The sequence below is a fragment of the Stegastes partitus genome, unplaced genomic scaffold (genome assembly GCF_000690725.1).
Source record: "Stegastes partitus isolate 25-593 unplaced genomic scaffold, Stegastes_partitus-1.0.2 Scaffold1903, whole genome shotgun sequence".
NCBI lineage: Eukaryota > Metazoa > Chordata > Actinopteri > Pomacentridae > Stegastes > Stegastes partitus.
The window spans coordinates 1-25,016 of NW_007579634.1; the positions used below are offsets into that span (position 1 = coordinate 1).

At 39.2% G+C, this 25,016-nt stretch overlaps 4 protein-coding genes and 1 non-coding gene across 6 annotated transcripts; 2 read left to right on the forward strand and 3 right to left on the reverse strand.

Annotated features, from left to right (window-relative positions):
- Positions 1 to 778: 778 nt before the first annotated feature.
- gimap4 (GTPase IMAP family member 4) lies at positions 779 to 7,260 on the reverse strand. 2 transcript variants are annotated; one of them, XM_008302894.1, is made up of 3 exons: positions 7,153 to 7,260; positions 5,017 to 5,790; positions 779 to 3,855 (listed from the first exon to the last, which is right to left on the reverse strand). In XM_008302894.1, exons 1-3 carry the CDS (start codon positions 7,181 to 7,183, stop codon positions 3,851 to 3,853), a joined length of 810 nt encoding a protein of 269 aa, XP_008301116.1. In that variant the 5' UTR covers positions 7,184 to 7,260; the 3' UTR covers positions 779 to 3,850. The 2 variants fall into 2 exon arrangements, with proteins under 2 accessions (XP_008301116.1, XP_008301115.1); XM_008302893.1 differs by lacking the exon at positions 779 to 3,855 and having other exon boundaries at positions 5,009 to 5,790.
- Positions 7,261 to 9,101: 1,841 nt separating this feature from the next.
- chmp4c (charged multivesicular body protein 4C) lies at positions 9,102 to 13,135 on the reverse strand. Its single transcript, XM_008302896.1, has 5 exons — positions 12,776 to 13,135; positions 11,192 to 11,369; positions 10,519 to 10,627; positions 10,245 to 10,371; positions 9,102 to 9,619 (listed from the first exon to the last, which is right to left on the reverse strand). Exons 1-5 carry the CDS (start codon positions 12,978 to 12,980, stop codon positions 9,558 to 9,560), a joined length of 681 nt encoding a protein of 226 aa, XP_008301118.1. The 5' UTR covers positions 12,981 to 13,135; the 3' UTR covers positions 9,102 to 9,557.
- A 344-nt stretch (positions 13,136 to 13,479) lies between these two features.
- Positions 13,480 to 17,128, forward strand: zfand1 (zinc finger, AN1-type domain 1). Its single transcript, XM_008302895.1, has 8 exons — positions 13,480 to 13,581; positions 14,383 to 14,425; positions 15,148 to 15,187; positions 15,318 to 15,445; positions 15,575 to 15,666; positions 15,854 to 15,972; positions 16,101 to 16,256; positions 16,872 to 17,128. Exons 1-8 carry the CDS (start codon positions 13,527 to 13,529, stop codon positions 17,046 to 17,048), a joined length of 810 nt encoding a protein of 269 aa, XP_008301117.1. The 5' UTR covers positions 13,480 to 13,526; the 3' UTR covers positions 17,049 to 17,128.
- A 151-nt stretch (positions 17,129 to 17,279) lies between these two features.
- Positions 17,280 to 17,352, reverse strand: trnar-ccg (transfer RNA arginine (anticodon CCG)). Its single transcript has one exon. It is a non-coding gene; the product is annotated as a tRNA-Arg (tRNA).
- A 529-nt stretch (positions 17,353 to 17,881) lies between these two features.
- On the forward strand, positions 17,882 to 24,955 carry maf1b (MAF1 homolog, negative regulator of RNA polymerase III b). Its single transcript, XM_008302897.1, has 8 exons — positions 17,882 to 18,459; positions 19,417 to 19,505; positions 22,236 to 22,367; positions 22,442 to 22,604; positions 22,688 to 22,809; positions 22,890 to 23,009; positions 23,181 to 23,273; positions 23,851 to 24,955. The coding sequence occupies exons 2-8, from the start codon at positions 19,423 to 19,425 to the stop codon at positions 23,873 to 23,875; spliced, it is 738 nt and encodes a 245-aa protein (XP_008301119.1). The 5' UTR covers positions 17,882 to 18,459; positions 19,417 to 19,422; the 3' UTR covers positions 23,876 to 24,955.
- The last annotated feature ends 61 nt before the right edge of the window (positions 24,956 to 25,016 follow it).

Below are 25,016 nucleotides of genomic sequence, written 5' to 3' on the forward strand. Positions count from 1 at the left end.
CGAGCAGTTCCAATAGGGTCTTCGCACCCTTTTGGGTGCTCGGACCCTAATTATACGTCTATAGAACTAGAGCTGTTAATCGAAGAGAGTGAAGAATTAATCAAGTGTGCAACACAAACACAAGCCCTGCGTGTTCTAAAACAATAATAAGTGGGTGTTAATAGCCAGACAGGCAGCTATTGCAGACTCCAAATCAAGTTAATGAATCTATTGCAGGCAAGGTCATACCAGTGCTGTGAATCATGCTGCTACTGCTGCTGTAAACATTTTTGTGTGACCTGATGTTTTACTCCCATCTAGTGGGCAAAGTAGAGAATGTAACTGCTATCTGTAAAGGAAATATATAGTATTTGGCATTAATGCAGCAGCGTGTCATAAATCCAAACCTCAAAATGAGTAAATCACCGAGTCTTCTCCTTACTGCATTTAATAAATGTGCAATCAATTACCAAATCTGTCACTTTACATTCAAAACTGTTAAATATTTTCTGGTTGCAGCTTTACAAAAGTGAGGATTTGCTTCTTTTATGTGAAAAATATCTAATAAGACTCACATTTTTAACATTTCAAAGAAGCAGATTAGTCAATAATAATTAAAATCCCTGATAAATTTCAAAGCTTTTGCTAAAATTGATATGCTCATATACAACCTTATTGTCGGGCTTGTGACCCATAAGGCTTGTAACACCAAATGAACACAACTGAGATATATTTAACTAATAAAGTCCTTGAGAAAGTGAATCTCAATTTGCCACGTTTCAAGAAAAAGGCAGAAAACTACATCAAAATATAGACATTTATTTGGACCTAACAGAAAACAAAAACAGTCAGCTCTTGGTACAACACAGCTGTTCCATTTTAATTACATGTGAACCTAAATAGTGTCGGTCAAAAGGACACGCTGCATGGGCCGCAGCGAAAGCACAGAGACGTGACTCGTCTTTATTCATGAATGTCTAAACTGTAACTTGATTCAGATGCTTGACTCAGAAATGCATCATGGGAACAAAGCAAAACAAGGTCAACGCAGGAAGACACACTGCTACAAAGGTGTGTTATATCAGGTTACATGCCTCAGAGCAGCTTTAGCCAGTGTCCTACATATACATATATATACAGTAGCCATTTACTTGTTACAAATCTTTTTTTGTTCAGTCAATGTGTTAATTCTGTTGCCATAACTTTAAAGAGTCTCTCCCTTTAAATAATACACATATTTTCCCACGTCTGCAGCAGTGTTTTGAACTATTCAACTCCTTAAATCTACTCCTCAGGGACTTGCAGGAAACGGGTCTACAGTAGACCTCTTTCCTTCCTCTGGCTTCAGTATTGACCCAAACAGTCATAGTGCACATCTGAGTGTACAATAGAATCTGCTGTACTCACTCGTGAAGATGAACAAAACACTAATGGCTACATCTAAGAAACAGACCTATAGTATACAGAGCATTCTCATAGTAATTGGTTTTAATTCAGTTGTTTTATTTATATCAAGGCTCTCAGGACCTTGCTGGTTTTCTATTCAGCTATTTTGGTCACCAGGTCTCCCAGTGGAATAAAAGGTCCAAATTTGATGATAAGAAAGAAAACCAGCAGTTTTTTTTTACAAAGAACTAAAAACTGAAGGCAAGGATTTCCAACTTTGGAAATCCCAGCTGCTCTACTCGTACCTGATTTACACCCAGTTAAGCTAATCTAAACCTAACAGCATCTCAAAGAGTACAAGTGAGTAAAACTGGCAGTTATAGAGGTGTGTAGTAGAGGGATATGTTCAAGGCAGGTATTTGCTTTTTGCCCCATTAAAGGTAGAAATAAACTGGTTTACAAAACACGCTACGCAACTATGTTAGTGTATTTCAACTACCTGATTCATCCGGAGCTCTGCACAGATTACAAAGAGGAGGGAGTAGTCAAGGGCTTATTAGAACAGTTCCACGCCTCCTAATGGAAGATTCAAGAGTCTGTCTAAAGCAGCTGACTCTTCCCTGTTAGAAGGAGCTACAATCTCCTTGAAAAAGCACTTAATGAGTCCCGCTGATTGCTCACAGAAGAGCACTTAATCTGGCTGCCCTGACAACATGCCCCCATTTTATCTATCTCATGCTTACCCAATGGTGCCCACTATACAATTACAGCAAGCATAAAGGTTTGCTGTCCTGCTAGAAGCTAAAAACTACACTAGATTCCACCAAAGTTCTCCCTTTTATAAAAACAAATGTGACCGACAGCTTTCTTGTAAACAAACAACACGTACGCTTAGCATCTGATGCAGTTTGTATCAACAAGGATGTGCTTTATATTCAGTATGATCTGCTTTGTCCATGTGCATGTAAATTAGTGGAATATTGTTAATACATGTGCATGAAATAATCAAAGCGTTGTTTTATTCATACAAATGTTGCTGCATAGCACTACTAATGATCACAAAAATGTTTCTGAGAAAGTTAAAAGATGTGATTATAAAGTGGAAATGCTGCACAAAAGAGCTTTGATGCAAAGAGGCAAAAAGAAAGGCACTTCAGTGGTCAGCTCTAAGCGTGGCTTGTAAAGGAAAACAATGACAAGGTTCTTGAAGTGTCGTCTTTCTAGCTTTTCCTGGATGGAAATGTCCCCTCATTAGGTGCCACACAAGTGTTCCCCTGAGAAACCTCTCGTGTCCCACAAAAACAGCTGCCAAACACTTTCATCATGGAGACTGAGCCCTTGTTTTAGAGTCTGCAAACAGTTCATTGTCAGCTTTAAACAGTAGAACAGTAATCAACTGTCAATCAACCCTCAGTTTACCTGAAAAACAATTGCATCACTATGATGGGAGGCACATAGTATTGCTACATCTTTGATTAATCATTTTGTCTATGTACTTAAAAAAACAATGATTTTAAATGCCAAAAATACCTATTATGGTCTTCTACAACTAAATATTACAACTTGAAATTGCTTGTTTTGTCCATAACCCAAAGATATTTATTTTAAAACAGATTATCAACAAAGAAGAGAAGCACAAAATAACAGTTGAGGATCCTAAATGGTGATTATTTGGGATTTTTAGTTTAACATGGTTTCATCAAACTAGTTAACTATGTGACTAATAGATCAATCTACTACTCAGAAGTCCTATAGGATAGCACATCATTTCCTTGAATATATCCCTTTGCCACAAAGTAGTATAATCATCTAAAAGATCTATTTATAAGAAACTCAATAACTACTTTAAAAAGCAACACACATCAGACAAAAATCCCTAACTGTTCAAGTGCTTTACAACTGTACACACATAGCTGTATAATAAACACGGCAGCAAAAGAAAAGCATTTACAGTTTGGTCACAACAAATGGGAAAAACAATATCTTTAACAGTCATCAACAGAATGTTATAGCAACAGTTTAGTAGTGCAGTTCTGCCATTGGTATCTGCCATGACTGAGGAGTGTACACACTGGGTTTGAAAATGGTGGCTACTTTCTGTGTAACAGCCTGTGCTTCGTTGTTGTAGATTTAAATACATCCTTTCTGTCACACAGTGCTCAAGACACTTTTACATACGTTTTCCAAATATCATTACAGGTTAAAATGGGTAAATAAATGTGCAGACAGCATGAACCCAGGGGACTATGTTGAGAAGGCCTCTTATATAACAGTGACAGTGTATGCATCATCAAGAATGCACACAGCGAAAACACGCAGTAACATGTCTGATTATAAAAATAAATAGAATCAATCACACTGGTTTGTACATTCAGTAACATTTCAGTAATTTACCCTTTTCTGTTTGTCACATAAGCAGTTTTGCCATCAGAACAGGAAGGGGGAGGTTCCGCGACTCGTGGGTCCATCGGCCAAAAGCGTCTTGTTAATCTAGAACCAAACACACAGCGCTATTAATTTATTTATATCAGGACCCCAGTTGACATATGAACAAGCTTAACTTTCATGTCTTTTAATACGCTGCTGTGATATCACTGTTGTTACAGTGGAGTTAGAGAGGAAGAAGTTTTGTTCTGTTTCTAGGTGTGTCTGTCTTGGGTTAAGACACAGAGACATGGGGGAAATTCCAAATGTACGTATTTGTAGAAAGGTAAGATGCAATCGAAACCACATTCCTACAATGAAACCGTGATAAGTTGAAGCAAGGCTGACCTGTGCATATGAAGTAACGCCTTCACTTCCTTAAAGCAGCTGTGCCAATATGTAGCAATGGATTGTGGTGTGCGAGTTGTTAGTTGTGATTAACCCACAGAGAATTATCACTTAATTCTGCAGTTCCCCTCACCTCTGTGGACAGTTTTTGACATTTAGCTCTTTGTTTGGTTGTATGACCCACACCTCTATTGTTTTGGTTCACTCTCATGACTCCTGTGCCGTGTTTTTATGCCACAACAGGCAGCTGTTTTCAGTAAAAACCTCTAAAACCCCCCACTATATGATACTAACTCAGCAACAAACAGCTAGCTGGTTAACATAACAAACTATTTAGCAGCTCACGGTAGGGCCACAATCAAAACCTAAAAGGAGTGTAAATATTGGACTTACATTACACATGTAACTATACAAAGTAATGATAATGTTGCATCACATCCGCCGAATCTATAAATCAGCCAACAGTTGTTTCAGATTTATTGTAATGGGGAGCAGCATTCCACATTTTAAGCTGATATAATGAACTTAATAGCAAAGTTAACAAATGTGTCATTAACTTTTTCTGCTGTTTGGTGACAAGCAGTTACTGTACAGTAGGGATGATAGAACTTTTTACTCAAACAGCAACACAGATGACTGTAACGAGAGTAATCAGAAACAGTAAAAATTGCCAGAAGATTAAGACAACTAGCTCAAAGTTGCTATAAATCTCCGTAGAGTTGAGGGGAACTGAAGAGTCGGGATATTTTGTTTGTCCCTTTCACATACAAGTGGCCATGTGAGTTATTAAAGTATAGATATTGATTGTAGCTACTTTAATGCTTGAAATTTACATCTGAGCTTTACTTTCTCTTGAGCCAAGATAAAGTCATCACTCACTTGGAAGCGGTTCCACCTCCATGGCTTTTGACACACCCAGTCCAGACTGCTGTTTGGGTCGGGCCCCCAGCTCCTGGACATCTCTGGTTGGATTTTGGTTCTCATCCAGAGGTTTCTTCTCCTCCTTCTCCCCCTCCACTGGTTTGTAGTGGCCCCCCTCCTCTGCCACCACCTTCTCCACCTTCTCCATTAAGCGTCCTACCTGGGGATGCTCCCCAAATATGCAGTTGTTGATAACAAAGTACCTGCGCTTACATTTCTCCAGCACCCACTGCAGCTCTTTGCCCTCCCTCCGAATATACCTCTCGATGGAAATGCTCCGCAATACCTCAGCCCAGGTGAACACCACAATCGTTTGCCTCCACACATCTTCCCCAAAGAGGCTGACATGCTCCTCAATGCGAGCACGGTCCAACTCTGTGAACATGCCAACTGGGATGCAAAGCAAAAAGGCATGTGGACCTGGAGGACAAAGAGAGGCTCCCCTGACTATCTCCTGTTTGTAGCTAGGGGGGGTATCCTGGGCAGAGAACCAGCCTGGAGTGTCCACCACAGTCACCTGCCGACCCTGCACCTCCGTCTGCCTCGTGACACAGAACTCGGCCGCTCGTTCCAAGCGAAACTCCTCTCGGCCTATGATGGTGTTGCCTGTTAAGCTCTTCCCCGGCCACCTCCAGCCCACCACCACCAGACGGATTTCAGGCAGACGGTTGGCTATCTTGGCTGCAGCTGCTGCCTTTTTGGCCTCCTCTTCCGATCCAGAAGCATTTGTGGCTGCAATAAGTGAACCAGTGAGTCAGTGTTAGCATGCAGGACAGTGTCAAAGTATTTTTTCACACCTTTTTCACAGAGGTCATATCCAAGGCTGAAGAATGAATAATTTTCTACTAGAAATCGCAGTTTGAAACAAAGCAACTGGCAAATTGTAACAGCTGCAATTTAGGATATACAGTATGCAACTGGTCAGGTTTATTATCATTACGTTATTTAACTTGATTGCAGGACATGCAACACTTGATGCTGCTCCTGAGCCATGAATGACCTACCTGTTTTAATGTCAGAGATTGTTTACTGAAAGGCCCTCATGCTTTCTTATTAGTATTAATTATATTTTTATCATTACTACTTCATCTATTTGACATCAGAGTACCAGCTTTTGTAATAACTCTTCTATCGCCTGTGAAATTTAAAATATGTAATAAATGAATATTTAAAGCTAAGCTTTATACCTTAAAGGTCACACCCTTGTATTAAAAAACAAAGCAATTCATATTTTTAAAGTGTCTCATGTTGTAATCATCCATCACGTACTAAATCTATGTCACAACAAATACTGAACCAAAGCTTAAAAAGATTATATTGCAAAACCAGTTTCCTAAGTCATGTTCTCAGTATTGTATTGGTTTTGTTTTTTAATTTGTGGGCCTGAAATTTAGTAGTTTACGATTTATGATTTAAGGATGCACAAGGTTTACAGACGGATGTAAGAATTTGCCTGTTTTTTTTCTTGTAGGAATAATTAATTCGTATTTAAAGCACGTTTTTCTATAAATATAAACTGTTAAATCAATCTATTTTTGTCTAATCTGCTTGCTGTATTTCTGTGTTGTCTACTTTTGTATTAGTTGCTTATTGTTTATTGCTTTTATCCCGTGAAGCGTCTTTGAGTTCTTGAAAAGCGCTATACAAATAAAATGAATTGTTATTATTATTATCCAACTTTAGATTTGCGGAAAACTTAACAATATTGATTGGTTTGTGTAGTAATTAAGTTAATTGGACAATCTGGTCAAATGTTTTACTTTAATCCATCAAGGTAACTTCTTCAAGAGAACGACTTTCTGACGCCACTAAAGCGGAAAACGAGTTTCCACAGTAGCTACGCATAACCTCTCAGAAAAGTCACATGACGGTATATATCTAATAGCTTATAACTGTGTAATTAAAACTGAAATATGCTTTATTAGTTTTTGCTTCCTCTTTATGACAGCAGCTACGTATGAAACGTGTCAAAATCCGGTTCACAGCCTCGGAACTGGCTGCTAACTTTATGCTAACTTTATTAGCCCCGGAAACGCCTCCTATTTGTTTGTGAATTTACAAAGTTTTAAAGTAATAATACAATTACTGCCTCACCTGCCGTCTCAGTTGGTTTATTCGCCTCCATACTCCGTTTTATTCCCGGTGTTGGTCTTTCTTGGGTCCTGTGTGACTTCGGGCGGCTCGTTAGCCGGAGGACTTCCTACTGATGACAGAAGTTCTTCTTCTGCTGCTGCTCGTGTTTGCGGCAGACTGAAGCTCAGTGGAGGCGCGGTGCTGCCCCCCGCAGGTCATTTGGTGGAACTCCATTTTCACAGTTAAATTCTTACGTGGAGTACAGGGTGGTGGAAAAACTTAACTATATAATTTGTTGCTTCACGATGTTCCACGTTGAGTATTGATTTCAACTAGTGAGCTGGTCCTCCAGTTTCTGACTGCTCTGCTAACATGAGACTTCTCTCTTTGTGATGGTTCAGATCTATTTCCCATCAGGGTGCTTGACAAACATCACCAGCATATGATTCAGTGCGCAGTGACCAAGTCTTAGTCTAATAATGATGTCAGAAGTAACCAGGTAACCTTGCAAAGAACATGCATCCAGAAAAATTCTTATCTAAAGCCCATAAAACAAACTGTCAAAGATAATAATACACAAGAACAGCACATAAATACAACAATTAAAGACCCTGTTTACTGAAGATCAAGATTTTTAAAACATTTTTTTCTTTTTATATGCCAGCAGATGTATAAGCAGTTAATGCCATTACTGAGCATTTCCACAATAATAATTTTATTTGTATAGCACCTTTAAGAAAACCAATTCACAAAGTGCTTTGACAGATACAATATAAAATACAGTTAAAATATCAGACAGGACAGGGCAAACACAGGTAAAAACCAAATAATAAATAGATAACGCATGCAAACACATGTAAATACACACCATAAAATATGAAAATGTACAGAATGGATATCTAGTTTAAAGACTGGTTAAAAGGACAACATCACACAACAGGGTTAAGAGAGAAGCTGAAGAGAAAACCAAGGATAAAAATAGATTAAGATCAGGAGGTTAGAAGGAGTTACTACAAGCAATAAAAAAAAGAAAATAAATGGATTAAAGGGCAGAGAGTGATAAAAGAGAACTTTACTTGAAGACGAGTCTATAAAAGTGGGTTTTAAGAAGTGATTTAAAATAAGTTATTGATTCAGCGAGGCTTATCTCCTCAGGCAGGTCGTTCCAAAGCTGAGGGACCCTGACAGAGAAGGCCTGGTCATAGTAGTTTCTAAAACATGGATTCATACAGTCAGTGTTTCAAACCTAAGCAGTCCCTCCTGTCAGGGTGGCACTTTCTGTATCATTAGTCTTCTTCAGAATCAATTAATGGTTGTGATGCAATATTTATCTGACTACCACATTCACTAAATTATTCTAAATTAGGCTACACACTTGGAAAGAACATGTATGAGCAGAGTCAGTGATCTTAGGGCTACTTGTAGGTTTATTGCACACTACGTAGTACAACAAGAGAGGCTGCTCTCAAGAGCAACTCAAATTTGTCACAGAACATATTCAATTAAAATTCTTTACACAACATGCATCAAAGGCTCAATGTATGGTAATGTCCCTTCATGTTTAGAAGCTGCAAGTTATGTTCATTTTAAAACTTCATGCATTCTCTGTTTAGTCCATCTTGTGTCCAAACATTGTGGACTTTCACAGCATCGTTTGAGCAGCACAACGACCCAGTGGGGCTTACAAAACAGTCCTATCAAAGATATCTTGGACAGTTCTTACATGAATCCTTCTTTTGATTATCTGCTACCACTATGTTCACCTTATGTAATTATATATTTCTTTTTTAAGGTATTTTTTGTGCATTTTGCCTTTATTCAAGTGAAGTTGTGGAGAAAAGAAGGGGACTGACATGCAGCAAATCATGCCAAGGGCCGTCCAGTATCTACATTCTATCTCTTCTATCTCCATTATAAAGGATAGACAGTCGGATAATATTATTCAAAATTAGCACACAGACACAGTGAGATAACATGCAAGGGACAGTTTTATTGCTGGACAGTTTTAAAGCGACGTATTTACAACATTAATGTAAAATCAGAAATTATTTACAGCTGCATGATACAGTTCTGAACTGTGCTATAAAAGCATCAGTCGTATCCTTGTTACACTTTAGGTCTATGAAAAGCAGTGCACTCTGTACAAGTTACTTCAGAATGATTAGAGGAGAAAAAGGGAAAAGAAAATAAGAGACACGTGGAAACATTAAATGTAAAATGCAGTTTCTTGATTCCTTCACTTAGAGTTTTTAATTTAATGATAAATATAAAGATAAGTGACAAGCTTATAAGAAAAAAGCTTATTTTAAATGGCATTATGCTCTTCATTTCCCTAAAAACCTTCCACTACAATATAAAAAGTAAAAAAGAGAAAGAGATCTTCATATAGTTTTGTGTTACTTTCTCTAGAGACCATTTCATTGTACTTAAATCGCCCACGATTCCAGCATACGCATGTCGTTTTCTTCTTCTGCCTTTCTCCTGGTTGCTGGAAAAAAAAAAAGTAGGAAGCAATTAAATAATACTGTTAAATTATGGTGGAATATTTGTCAGGGTTGAGTTTCTGCTCTAATATTGATGGTAGAACCAAGTATTTTCTTCAAATATGTTGTGCTTGGCTCAGACGTAGCACCTTTTATTCTGAAAAAAATAGCCCCTTTTCAAATTTGGATTTTAAAAAATATTTATCCTTTATTTAGTTGTAGAATTTTTGCTGCATACTTAGAGGTCTTCCTTCCTCTTCTACACAAGAGTCTATCTTATCTTAAACAAGCTTTTGTTTACTCTAAGTTTAGATATATATTTGTGACTGTCTTTGTGTACAAATCCTTATCATAGGTATTTCTTTGATGTGCAAACTAGCAATATGAAACATAAAATAATGAATATTACATAAAATAAACATAAAAAAAAGTGGAGTTTATAAGTATTCTTGCTTTTCTGCTGGTATTTTTGTCAGTACCAACTACATGTCAAAAAAATATCATACATGTATGTTGTAGGTATGATTGTTAAACTGTGTTTTTTTTTATATTTTGAAATATGTACAGTCATAGGTGGAAAAATTGACCTGTTCTTTAATGTTTTAGAACCCTGCAGCATTGTGGACTTACTTGCGCGCTGACTGGGCCGTGATGAAGGCAGCTTGGCACTGGGAACGCTGGGCAGCCCGCCCATGCTCTTCATGTTCTCCTCCATCTCCTGCTGCTCCAACTCCTCCAGCTCTGCCAGCAGCTCATCCTGAAAAAACACATCCGGCAAACAGGAACTAGATTAGCAGGTGACGCACAAGAAGCGTATTTTAAAATCTGTGCAAAAAAAAAAAAAGGAAAATAAATTGATTGCACAATATCAACATGAACAGGCAGAGATGCTCAAAGCAGCGACCTCATCAAATGTCTCGCCGAAAGGCCTGGAGATGGCTTCGCTGATCTCCTGGGCCACGTCCTGCTGCTCTGTGATGTCAGCCATCAGATCGTCTATCTTGTCAACGTCCCTGAGAGTGAGAGGGGAGACAGAAAACAGATGCAACATCACTGTAAACACTTTTTTCCCCTCACATAAAGCAATGACTTTCTTGTTTTTGTCAATATTTGGTTGCTATAAAAAAAAAAAAAAAGATGGAAGCGATTAACTTTAAATGGTAGAAAATTATCACAGTGAAGAAGGTGCAGTGTGCACACTAAGCTGAGACAAAACAGGAGAGACTGTCTACACATGAACATATTTCGTCTCCAAACACTGTTATAATATGTTCATATTTTAGGATTCTTTGTATTGAATTATGTCATGCGACAGCTGCAGATAAGTATTATTAACATTTATTAATCTTATGTTTTGGTCATGTGTTTCACCTTTCTCCCTTTCAAAATGATAATTAAAAATGAATTTTAAATTAATTTGTGTTGCACACTGTTGTTCAAAAACCAAAATCATCAGTGTGCAGTTCAACAGGAGGAACTTCTGGTAGATAAACACAACCATGCTGCTGTTACCTCTGGTAGAAAAGCCATCGTTTTACCAAAGTTTCAATCCCTATTCATCTCTTGTAGCGTCTTACATGTTCTCATGGACCTTCTTCATGGCCTTGGCAGCATAGCCCATGTTCTTCAGCACCTCCGTGTTGGTGTGCGAGTTCTCCAGAGCTTCTCTCTGAAACTCGATGGTGGAGAGCGTCCCGTCGATCTGGGTGAGCTGCTGCTCCAGACGCTTCTTCCTCTTCAAGGCCTGCAGAGCAGCTGAAACACAACAGTTAGAGTTTAACTGTGTTCGACTCTTTCTGATAATTTAACGTCTGTCATTGCTCCGGTTGAGACGTATTGGGTGTGCACAGACAAAACATACCTGGTTCCTCCCTTCACATGGCAAAGTTTATTTTTAGTCAGAGGTGATTCAACAAGCAATGCAGCTAAGCAAACACTTCATACTGGCTCCTACTGTAGGTTTCCTGTGAGGCTTTAATAAGATGCTTTTGGTTTGTTGTTACAAATCTGTGACTTTCTGCTGTGGTCAGAACTTAATTTGTTCAGTGGGAGACACCTTATAAATAATCCATGTAGGCTAATAATCTTAGAGGGTGTTTATCCAGGCGTTATTTAACATCTTTAAACCCTGTCTGCAGCTCAACCTGGTTTTTGTGAAACAGGCTGCTTAAGGTCTGTATACAAATATGGATGTCAGGCTCATCAGCTGAGGTGACATAAGTTTATCCTGTTGTTTTGTTATTAAAATGACTGAAACTAATGATTGTTTCACTACAAATTAACCTGCTGATTATTTTCTTGGTTAATCGATCAGTTGTTGGCTGTAAAATGTCAAAAAAAATATTGATCAGTGTTTCCCAAAGCCCATGACGTCATCCTCCAGCGTCTCGTTTGTCCACAACCCAAACATATTCAGTTTACTGTAGCACAGGAGGAAAGAAACCAGAAAACATCCACTTTTAGGGAGCTGTAATCAGAGTATTTAGACTTTTTAAAACTTAAAAATACACTCACATGTATTAATCAGTTGTCAATTAATTTAATAGATGACAAGTAATCAATTATTTGACCTATCATGGCAGTTGTAATTAATAATAAAAGTATCTTCCAAACATAACTCTTTAATTTCGATCACAGCTGATTAGTTTTGTGTACATCAAAGCTTTTGTCATTTGACACATCAGCCTGAAACACTTGTGGTCAAGAAGTGTGACAACCAGGAAATAAACTGAGAAGTAGGTTCGTTATAAAACAAAGATAAGAGACAGAACAGATTAGATTTGTTTTACCAAAAAAAAAGTGTCGTCATTGTCCTCCATGTCCTCCATTTCCATGGTAATAAAACAAAACAAAACATAATGTCATGTATGAATATTTATTATTAAGTGCTCTTTTAGGAATAAGACATGGGCTGTCTGTTTACATGACGACTGAATACAGGAATGCTAAATTAAAAGGAAATAGTCCCAAACTATGACTTTTCAGGGGGTTAAGAACCTCATTTAATAAGTAAAATGAGTTTTGCTCAGATTTTTTGCCTCAGAATGATTAAAACAGAGACCAGGTCGCTCGGTGAGCCGCTGGAGGCCTACTGGTTCAGCGCCCAGCCTGGACTCCTTCCAGCAGGTGCACCTGTTTTTCAGACGGACAGAAAAACGTACCTCTCTTGTTTTTAGTGCCGTGCTTCTTGGCTATCGCTATTTCTTGCTCTATCCTCTTCTCCAAGTAGTCCTGCTTCTTCGTCAGCATTTCCTCGGTTTCCCGGAGTTTGTGGATGGCCTCCTGGGGTGAAGGGCCTCCCCGGGACCGGTGGTGTTTGGACTTGGATCCGGAGCTCCCCTTGAAAAAGTTCGGAAATTTGCTCATTTTTGCAATTTTCGTAGTAAACTGCGCACGGAACTAGAAAACGCGAAGTTTTAACAGCCGTCCAACTTCAGAATCACTACAGGCGGGTGTGAAACGAGCAGATTTTCCAGCTCGACGGCTTTCAGCTTTCAATTCAAACCAGCCAGTGAACGCACCTTTCACCACACCTTCCACCATTACCTGCGTGACGAGTGGATACCTGACCCCCTCCCTCTGTCACTTCTCCGCCCGGGCCTCTTTTCTCACTTTACTGCATTTAAAATACAATAATAAACTTCCTGAGACTAAACTTTCGTGTGATAAATTATGGCAGTGTTTATTTTATTATTTTATTTTTTTTATTTTGCAGTTTTGTAGATAAAATTAATTTTAAAAAATATATATTATCAAATAATTTTTAAAAATCAATTCACATCTTTATTTTAATCTGAAAAGTCAGATAAATCTTATCACATGATTAAATTGAAACGAAAAAATCTAGGTCACGTGATTCACTTCTGGGGTCAAAGTTCGTGTTGACATGATCGGCTGATTCACGGGGAGCTAATGGCTGAATTAGACATTGGGAAACACTGTCAGATCGACTCCTGCAGTCTGAAAGGTCTGTTGATCTTTCGTCCCAGTTACAATAAATAGAGCTGTTGATGTGGGACACTAATCTGACGTTTCTCTGGATGTGAAACTCGCTAGCGTCTCAGTAGCATTGTTAGCATGACAGCTAGCTTAGTTTCTATTGATAAGCAACTGTTAGCTTGCTACGTTAGCTAGCAAGCTAACTGCTAACTATGTATGTGAGTTTTGTGTAACACCAATGTTCAGTCGGTTGAGACGGCCTCTGTAAATCTACAAACATGTATCGTGAAAAAAATCATCTCGACTTCTTACTTAGTTATCCTGTGAACCAGTTTGATTCAGTTCAAAGTTTCAGAAACTAGTTTTAATGAATCAGCAGCACAGAGATGCTTTGGTAGCAGCCTGTTTCTACTATAACTGCATCTCAGACCTTACTCTGTTATTGTCAGTCTTAATGAAATATTCCACTGAACAGAATAGATAAACTGTAATGCCTAAGGATAATATTACGATGACAACTTAACATCCTCAATACACAGATGTACAAAATCAAAACCACTGATAAATCAGACAAGTTGTGAATCTGTACATGATTATTGCCTCAAAAGAATTTAAGTGAAACTCATTCTGTATAATCATTGTGCTATTTTCAGTCTGTAGTATTTTTTTTTATTTTTTTATTTTTATTTTTTATCAAGCTCTCCACATAAATCAACTCAAGGGAAAATGGAAACAAGTGTCTCAATTCAAAACCAATCCTAGATGTTGTCGCCTGTGTTGATTCTGGTTTTTACAATGAATTAATTTGCTTGTCATGTTGTTCTTATAGATTTTCTTCCGTTTGTTTGTGATTCCTGCAGTGGTGTTTTCTGGTAAGAAACTTTAACTTCCCACTTCAAGTGATTTCAAAAGTGAAAGAAGACATTGAACCCCTTAACTTACAGTCACAGAGTATTTAATAGACACTGTGCAGTATGTCATCAAAAGAGAGATAAACAAAAAATAAATAAAATACATAATCAAAATCTGAAATACTTTATTTACAGCACTACAAATATAAATAGAAATGCCAAAGATATATTTAAGAACAGTACCTCGTTTAGTTTTCAAATTTAATTCAAGAATTCAAGAAGCCTAAATAATTATACACTCCATTATAATTGTCCAACATTGAGTATTAATGTTTTTCGAACAAAATATCGAACAGTATGAATGGATAAACTTATGTGACAGTAAATGGAACGTTTCAGCTTTTGAACTGTTGGTGAGACAAATTAGAAGATTTGTTATCTTGGGAATAAGAATACTATGATGATGATCACTATTTTTTACAATTTTGTTTACTTAACAATTCATTTAAAAGCTAATTGTCTGAATAATAGACTATTAAACTATTGCTTCTGAAATCTCGTGGAGGTAAAGTATGACGTAAAAATAAGAAATACTTTAGAAACCTGTCTCATAGCTGTACAGTGAAGCGCGTACAGTGTAAAAGTTTGGTTTGTTGTTTTACACCTCTGATCATTCTAGGTATGTTTGTTGTGTCTTTTTAAATTTTAATTTTTAATCTATTTTTTTGTTTAATCTCTTACAGTCTTGAACACAGAAGCAGAGAGGCTCACTCATGTTCAGAGGTAGGCTCACTGTTGACATAATGTGCTGATTGTCTTTCTTTGATAAGATTAGGACAACTACTGATCAAGTTCCTCAACCTTGTAAACATATAACAGCTGTGTTTTATTTTCATTTTACTTTTTTCTGCAGGAGCCAGTAAAAAGGGAATCCCGACCTACAGGCGGACCAACAAGTTATCCGTGCTCGTTTGAAGACTGCAAAGGAAAAGAGTTGTTACCAGTTATCTGTCCGCAGTGTGAAAAACATTTCTGCTTAGCGTAGGTCTACCTTTCTCTGTTTTAATGACACAGTGTGTGATGAGCTGGACTGTGCTCATGTGGACTAACACTATGCTCATAATTAATCACTGGAACAGATCAACTGAATTACTTTTGTTTGTCTTACAGCCATCGTCATCAAGATGATCACAAGTGTGAGAAGCTGGAGGTCCAAAAGCCTCGAATGGCAGCAACCAAAGAGCTGGTGCAAAAGATTGTAGGTCAGTGAAAGTAGTTTGTATCTTGTCAAGCTGCCAACAGACAACACCTACTCTGTCGTTCCTCTTTCAGCCACATGGGATCAGTATTAAGCAAATCGCTGTCATCTCTGTCATAAGTCATGTTCACCTTTCAGATTGAACCAACTTGCATTTGGATTGTTTTGATGACTCTCTTTTGAATGTTTAGAGTCAAAGGATGGATCCAAAAAGAAAGGACGCAGAGGAGCAAAGAACAGTGCAACTGCAGCTAAGGTAGCACTAATGAAGCTGAAGCTGCATGCTGCAGGAGACAAAGGATTGCCACAGGTAATCTAGCTGTCATGGCTTTTGTTTGAAACATTTACTGCCATCCTAGCTTCTTAAAATTAACATAATTACATGACATAATGGATGTATTATTGTTTTGTCCAACTGTTGTTTTTTTGACTTTCCAGACAGAGAGAACATATTTCCAGGTGTATCTTCCTAAAGAATCTAAAGACTCCAGCCAGCCCATGTTTTTCTGTTCCAAATGGACTGTGGGGAAAGTAGTGGATTATGCAGCCTCTCTAGCCAGCCTCAAGAACAACAACAATGTGCTGACAGCTAAGGTAACCGACCAGGAGGAGAGTTAAAGATTATCACAAGAACGTCTAATTGCACATTTACAGCTACCACTAAACAGTTGAATTGCTTCCTCGACCTCTCACTGTGCTTTGTCCTTTCTTGACTTACCCTTTAATCAGCATTTCTATCAACCGTAAAGCTCACCTGTTTATCGTAGAAGAGTTTTCTCTTTATCTTGGTATAGATCAAACCTGAAATGCTGACGATAAGTACAAACACTTTCCTGTCTGCACCATGTCACAGCATCAAAGAGATCTCTGCTCACAGGAAGTGATTTGTATGATAATGTCTCATGTCGGTTTTACAGCAGTCACCTAAAATTGAACACTGAATAATGTTGCAATGCATATTTTCCTGTTTTTTATGACCAATAATGTGTGGTCTCTTAGTGATACTTTAATCTTTCTTCTACACAAAAATGAAGTCTTATCTGCTTCCTCCTTTTCTGCTTCTGCTTTCTGTGTCCTTTTAAACTGTTGTTTCTGTTTCTATATTTAAAAAAAAAAAAAAAAAAAGATTTCAGCTTAAATGCATCTAGAAAAACTGCACAGTGTGGTTTCTATGTTTTAATGTTACATCTTTGTTCTCTCCATTTGCAGAAGCTGCGACTGTGTCACCCTCAGACAGGCGAGGCTCTCCGGATGGATGACACCCTTCTCTCTCAGCTGGCTCACCCAGAGGCTCCTCTGTATAATGGGGGTAACGTGATCCTGGAGTACCTGGACAATGAGTGTACAGGTCTGGAGGATGTTTCTGAGTATGTGACACAGACCTGACCAATAAGCTCCACCCACTGTGTGGATGGTTGCTGTGTGCAGTTTGTATTTATGTCAATAAAAAGATGTTTTAAAATGTTGGAGTTGGGTTGTGCATGCATGAAGTTCAGTTAGAGGAAAACGTGGTGAAGGATTTAGGTTGCGTTTTGAGTTGGACAAATGACACATAACAGCTGATCCACATGTGACTTATACAGCTGGACTATAAACTTATCTTAATTATGGTTTATGCGACCCAGGTGGGACTTGAACCCACAATCCCCAGCTCCGGAGGCTGATGCCTTATCCATTAGGCCACTGGGCCAATACACAGTAACTGAACATATTTTTTCATCACATCATTATGCTGTTGCTAGGCACTTGGGGGCAAAGTAGGTCTTCTATTCTAATTCTATCTTGTGCAATCCTCTGCAGCAGATTGCACCACAAAATCAGTATTAAATGCAGAAAACAATGAGAAAACAGAAAATTAGCCCATGTTGTAAAAGAAATAGATATAAAATAATTCAAGTGACTGTTGGTAGGCAGAGGTCAGGCTAATATATATATTTAGGCAAAATATTGTTGTGTGTTAAGTCATGTCTATCGGTGCTGGAATCAGAAACGATGAACAGTGAGTATAAACATTTTAAATGCACTAAAATTAAACTCTGAATTTGCTGTTCTTGCTCAGCAGTTGTGGTTTGTCTTCACATAGCTTTGGCCTGGGGATTGAGCAAATCTTAGCCAATCGCGGTCGTTGATAGTTATATTGACAGGTGCGGACAGCCAATGACAAGAGAACGCATTTAAAAGTGGGCGGGCACATCAGTAAGCGTATATAAATAAAAAGGGGCTTGGCTATTCCGTACAGTAGATTCCGTTGTTTTGATGAGAATAGATGTGTTGTTGAGGTAATCGTCGATTCGCAGCAACCGTAACCCGTTCTGACATATTATTACGTATTTATCAGGTAGCTCTTCGCTGCTTTTTTGATCGAGTCGCTCGGAAAAAAGCGACTTGATCCTGCTGATACCGATCGCTTTGTAAAATCAGGTCGAAAGGGATGCCGCTGCAGACAGACTCCGACGGACGCCAGCAGTCTTTGGATTTAATCTCATCGCATTTAATCGGCAAGAGCAGCTTTTCTATAAATTTAAAAAGCCTCAGAATAACTCATTCTCGACCGAGTGCTTGTGAACGATGCTTAAGCTTGAGTGCGAATTAAACGCGCAGCTGTGAAGCGACGACAGGAGCGTTAGTAGTCAACAGAGCTAACCGCTAACTCGGCTAACGTTAGCTGGTCAACAACAAAGCGCGGCTCGTTAATCTCCGGTAACCAGTTCGTTAAAGAGGCCGAGTGTCTAACGGTACGGACGACTGCCCGACTTTTGAACCGGCTGTTTTCTGCCTGTGCTGACAATATTGCTCGGTAAGTGAGTTATTGTACCGACTCTGAACCAGGAAGACGGTTAGTTAAGTTGGTCAGGGTGGGGGAGGGGCGGCTGTTTCTGACAGAGGAAATTGTGTTTTGATCAAAAAATTGTCCTCACGGGGCGCTGCAGCCGCACATAGTTAAATAATTATGTTTAGACCGTTATTTACATGTTTTTATGCATGTTATTATTAATTTACTGACTATCTGGTTTTAACGGCAGCTGCACCGAGCAAACATGTCAAACTGCTAAGTAACCGTTGCCATGGTGCCCTTTGTACGGACCTGGCTGTCAGTTTTTTGTCAATTTGTTAGCAAATTAGTAAACTTAACTTTTGAGTTTTCAGTTTTAATTAGTATTTTACCTTATATTTTTGCAATATTTTATATAATAACATAAGTTAGATATTATGTCCGAACTTAGTTTTTAAACCTCGCAAGTAAGTTAATAATACTGTAGGATCGATATTAACCTTATTACTTAATTTAATGAGATATATTAGTATTTTACATAATATTGTAGGCTCTTAACTGCAATTTGTAACTTACTCAGGCAGCTCAGGACATAGTCCTGCAGGGTCTTGACCTTTATCTTTGAACTTGTTTGGTGTTAGGTTTATCAGACAGCCCTTTGCTTTAAAGGTGCTAAACAAACAATGGTGACTTGACTAATATTGACAGATTATATTTTGCATTTTTGCAGCTCTTGCCTTGTTTAAACTGTACTAAATATTGTTCTGTTGCTTCTGGGTATCCTGCTTTTTCTTTGCACTGTGTAAAGCCTTCTTTGTAAACATGCAATATAAATAAAGCTATTATTGACAAGCTATTTCTTCTCCTACTCTCACGGTATAGAAGCAGAGTAAGGCAGACCGCTGACATAGAAGCCGACGTTTAGTCCTAGTATGAATGATCTTACAATATCTATGTGTTTGCATTTTGTTTTTTTAACAGACAGCAATGAAACTGTTGGAAAACTCCAGCTTTGAAGCCCTCAGCTCTCGGCTGTGTGTTGAAACCGGAGAGTCTCGCATCCTTGGCAGGTAAGGCCAGATTCCAACAACTCACTGTAGCCATCACTGTTGCCTTTATACACTCATAGACATTTAGTTTCTGTTGTGTAATAGGGCTACATAATGTTGAAAACCACTGATAATGACATAATTTGTTTTTGTGCAATATTAAAAAAAATACAGCACTTTTCACCAGAGGACTTGTGTAACTCTATTTGGACTATATTTGTCTCTCTGCCAGGAATAAAAAATAATTTAAAAACAGCTGAAACATTTTTTTTTTTTGGAACCCTTCGCATATGCTGCAAGTCTCAAATTTGGACTGCATGCACATCTGGTTTTGCAATACTGATTTAAATTATTACTTGTGTTTTCTCATGAAGGGCCAGCGATTGCAACACACTGTTTTTTTTAGTTGGTGTCATCTCGTCTGCAGCCAAAGTTTTTTCCGTGTGACTGACAGTGTGTGTCTTTTTGCAATCAGACTTTTTGTGTCTTACAGTCGGCTGCACTTGAACACAAAACAAGCTGCAGCTGTAGGTGTTGTGTTTTTGCACTGACATCTTCAAAACACAGACACATCCCAGTAGCCCCCAGCAGTGGGGCACACATAGATCACCTCTAGAGATAAATGTGAACTATTTGCTTTGCTGCTTCTTTTGCAGAGCAGACTTACAGGCTCAACAGGAACACCAGCTGTACTTCAGACTTTGTGTTTACGACATTATGACATTTACTTTCTCCTCCCAACATAGGCATTGATTGTGTTACATTAATGCACGGCTTTGAAACGGATTAATATGATCCTCTTGCACTTTTCAAGTTGTTTACATGAAACACAGTGGTTATGTTGCACAGGCTCTGGTGATTAATATCCACTTTCCTGTACATTCTCCACAGCTGTCTCGCTCAAATAACTGTAAATATTTTGATTACTTTCACAATACATTAGATTTACTACACTTTTTATTTTTCTTGGAACTCTTTTCTACTGTTTTGCACCTAAACACCATGTCTGTATGCATGTGAAAGCCTTCTTGACCACAAAACGGATTCTTATTCTGAAGTAAACCCGCTGCAGTAGAAAGCGTTTAGTCTAAGAGACATTTCCTTTTACAGTAAAAGGTTCGACTGGTGTGATGTCATGGATAGAGGGCAGGTTCAGAGTATACCGACTGCTCATAAACAGGGTAGTAGAGCAAACAACCCCCTGCGTGTTATGCAACATCATGATAACAGGTTGCTTCACTAAAGGCCTACTTTCAGGGCTTGTACTGATAGTTAATAGACGTCTGACGGTGCTTTTTTTTTCTTGTTTTAGGTTATGTAAAGCTCACAGCAGGACATGCAGATACAGTGTAGTTACATAAAGGCCAGTGGGCTGTGGAGCTATGCAGCCCAGTCTGGGTGCAGGGTTTGAAGTGTGGGTGGTGAAACTGAGCTTCTGTCTTGGTTGTGACCTAGAGTGACGCAGATCACTGTGTCCTCTCGCACCACTCCGGTTATTTTGGAGGCTGTTGTGAAGTGCTTATTGGTGTATGTGTACATACACACGGACATAGTGATACCAGCTGAGTGCTGCTAGAGCTGCCAAGGCTGCTGGTGTTTAGGCTGCTTAGTGGATTAGTGAGGCAGCCCATCACGGCAGCAGGACTTCAGCTAAGAATGTACCCACCGGGCTTTTAGCGGGTTTATGGTATTCTCTGAAGACATGCAGAAATGAAATTAGGCAGCATAAAACATTTCTTCCTTGCTGCACAAATGTTGCGTCTCAAGTTCCGAAATGAAAGAACACAGCTGGTGTTCTGTAGTAATAAATAAACAGTGTGGGAATAGCTGCAGTACAGTACAACACAAATATGTAAGCAGGCTGCGGTTGGAGTTGTGTACAGGTTTAAAAATAGGGAAGTGTTCATAATCTTCTCTCAGCTCCCCTCATGTGGTTGCGCTCAGTGTTTTGTCGGCACATCAGCTGTGTTGTGTATGAAATACCGGTGGCAGCTATTTCCACTGCAGCGTCCTCTGATGTCCCTAAAATTAGACCAGGAGCGTCTTGATAGTCTGTCCTGAGTTGCACAACCTTTGCTCTTGTATAACCTTTGGGAGGTCGAGGGGGAAAAACAAACAACTGCCCACCACCCCGCTGTGCTCACATATCTGTATGAGCAGCATCTGACCCAGAAACATGAAGGAACTCGGAGGAAATTTTAGCACCGACTTGGCAGGTGTTTGCACTGATATGGCCTCTGGTGGAAACACATGGGCTCTCTTGTCTAACAGAGTTATGAGTTGGCTTGCAGTCAGGTTTTCTGTACTGAATCCTTAAATTATGTCGGATCCAATCAGAAATGTATATTTTATTTTGCCAAAAAACACAAACATGGCCAAGAATATACTGCTTCTCCTTGTCTTGGCACCACAGGACCTTGAATATTTCACATTTTTGATGGTTGCACCAAACAAGACTTTTTGTATTACTCATTTTTCACTTTGTTTTATAGGAGCATAATTGTTTATGTGATCTATATCTATTTGTGTCCTATTGAGTTTGAATTTGATTTTAGAGAGGTGGTCAATGGTTTTAAATAGTTGATGCACTGAAATTCCCTTAAGTGGCCCTTAGCTCTTATGTCGTGGTCTTTTTAAGCCTGAAGGACTCTTAAAAGTAATTTTTAAATGCTTCAGCTAACGTTGTTCCTCCCATCATTATGTTTACATGCAGATGACTGTTTTTAACCTCAGACTCTTTCTGCCCTGCAGGATTGAGAGCTACTCCTGTAAGATGGCAGGAGATGATAAACACATGTTCAAGCAGTTCTGCCAGGAGGGGGAGCCCCATGTCCTGGAGGCCCTCTCCCCCCCTCAGTCCACCAGCGCCACCAGCCCTTCACAGTGAGTACTGCAGCACAGTCCCAGTAGTTGATGTACATGTAAGACTGTGTGTTAAACTGTGTTGTTCTGTGCAGGCTGGGGAAGAGCAGTGAGGACGGAGAAAACCCTCTGAGTGACAAGTGTTGCAGGAAGACTCTTTTCTACCTCATCACCACGCTCAACGAGTCCTTCAGGCCCGACTACGACTTCAGCGCGGCGCGCGCTCACGAGTTCAGCCGAGAGCCCAGTCTCAACTGGGTCAGTATGTCGCTCTGCAGCCGCGCCTGAATAAGGAATAATGGGGTTTGTTGAGCGACTAATTGACCATGATTTCTCCCCAGGTGGCTAATGCGGTAAACAGCAGCCTGTTCTCGGCTGTCGGAGAAGAGTTCAACTCTCTGGGCCCCGAGCTGTGGAACGCCATCGACCAGGAGATCAACCTGCAGAGCTGTGACATTTACAGGTAGCTGGTAACAGAGTTTATCATGCAGAGAGTCCCTGTGGTGTCGAGTGAGTCTAAATTAAGAACAATTTGTGTTTTAGCTACAACCCTGATCTGGACTCAGACCCTTTCGGTGAAGAGGGGAGTCTCTGGTCCTTCAACTATTTCTTCTACAACAAGAAACTGAAGAGGATTGTATTCTTCACATGTCGCTCTGTCAGGTCAGTAACAGCACTACTACAACTCACAATGATGAATATGTGTTTTTTAAATAGATACGATAAATACACCCTTTATAGGTGCATTATAGAATATTTGAGTTATACCAGCACATACTTTGTAAGTGACGACAGAAAGAGGTCGGATCATTAAAAAATGTTTCCTCCCTGCAGCGTCTTGAGTGGATATGGCCGTGGTTGTCTTGACAATGAGTTGGACATGGAGCTGGATGATGAAGAGGAGATGGATGGCTTCACTGAGGACAGGTTAGACTGCTCATTTGACGTCAGCTTTTCTTGATTTACTGCTTTAACCCTCATCCAGACATTATTTGACATACAAAGACTACCGTTTGCAGAATGCAATACTGTGAGTAACAGTCATCGCAAAATGTTAATTTCTTTTCAAAACATTAATTAAAGTCATCTGGGGGAAAAGAAGACATATTACAAAGGTTTTAGGGAAGTTGTTTTGTTTCCATATTGTGTAAAACAAAAATACTTAATACTTATCCCAACGACCTTCCACATTAGTACCTCAAAGCCTATTTACTGCACTTTTGATTTTAGTATCACGTTGCCTACAACAATTACAAAAGCAGGAATTAAAACAGAAGCGAACACAGATTGATTGAAGTCAGTCGGACCGAATTGACAAAATTGTGAGAAAGTGGAGTGATGGAATAAAAGTACTCAGAGATATGACCAAAAAAAAAAACCTGTGGGAACCCCAGATGGTAAAAATTAGGTTAAAGAAATTCAACGTATTCTGCAGATTTCTGTGCACATGCAGCTTTTCTGTGAAGAATGTGCCGTTTATACTCGTCTCCTCCTCTTCTTGCAGGTTTCCCAGAGCCCTGTGTGTGTAGATGACGTCGGACACACCTCGGCCAAAGAGCATCCAGGCTTTTCCTGCTCCCATTCTTCGCTCCATCTACCTTTTTTTCTTTTTTTAATCTTAATTTTGTGAGATTTTGCTGCCTCATCCAAAGCCATTTTCACACTTTTAGACTAATGCATGTTTGACGCCTTTTCTCTGCCGGCGGTGAACGGTGTGCCGTGAGGTGGCGGACGTTTTGTAAAGACCCCCGCGGTAACGTCAAGCTCCTTCATTCATTTCTCCGGTATGATTTCTGACCCTGAGCTTGACGCCCTGACAGCAACAGCTTCTCCGCACCCGCCATGTTTTAAAGAGACCGCTTCATGGACGCTTTAGAAGAAGAAGAAGGTCTCGTTACGGAGGAGAAACAAAGACTGCAAATGATGTCATGGAGAGGAGTCCAGGTAACACCAGCATCGATGAAAACCGACACAAGTTTCTAAAACTCTCCCCTGGAGCCGGTTGAGACGGACTGATCAGCTGAGAGCTCATCTGTTCCTCATCGTTTGCTACTTTTGTGTTACTCTTAATGTGTGACAGTGACGTTACTGTGAGAACTTTTTTTTTTTGAACTCTTAAAAAAAACAACTTTGCATTTATTACTGAAACTTGTTATTGAATCTGTTGAATGCGAGCGCTCGTCTGTACTTGTCGGACAGGAGGGCGCGGCCGAGGAGAGCAGTGCTCCTGGCATCTGGGTTGCAGCTTAGAAAACATATCAGCTTTTGTCAGACGTTCACTATTATACAGTTTCATTGTATGTGTCGTCTAAATCCAGTATTTTTTTTTCTCGTCCCCAGTTCAAATCTCCCCTCATTCCTGAACGTGTGTCTTGACAGTGTTTTTCTTTGCTCATTACCTCGATGCAAAGGCTTCATTGAAAAGTGAATGTATAGTACAGTTTAGAGTAAAAAAAAGAAAAACATTCAAAAAAATTCTTTTTAGAAATGAAGCTCCTTTTTACGTTCCTTTCAAAGTAGATCGGAGTCCTGTGTCTTTTATCGACTGCTCTGTGCTTCGTTTGATCGGCCAATATATCGCAGATGTGAATAAACTCGTGTTTGGTTCAGAGATGTTTTGGTTCTTGTCTTTAAAAATGATAAAAATCAAGAGTAATCAGTTGAGGGAAG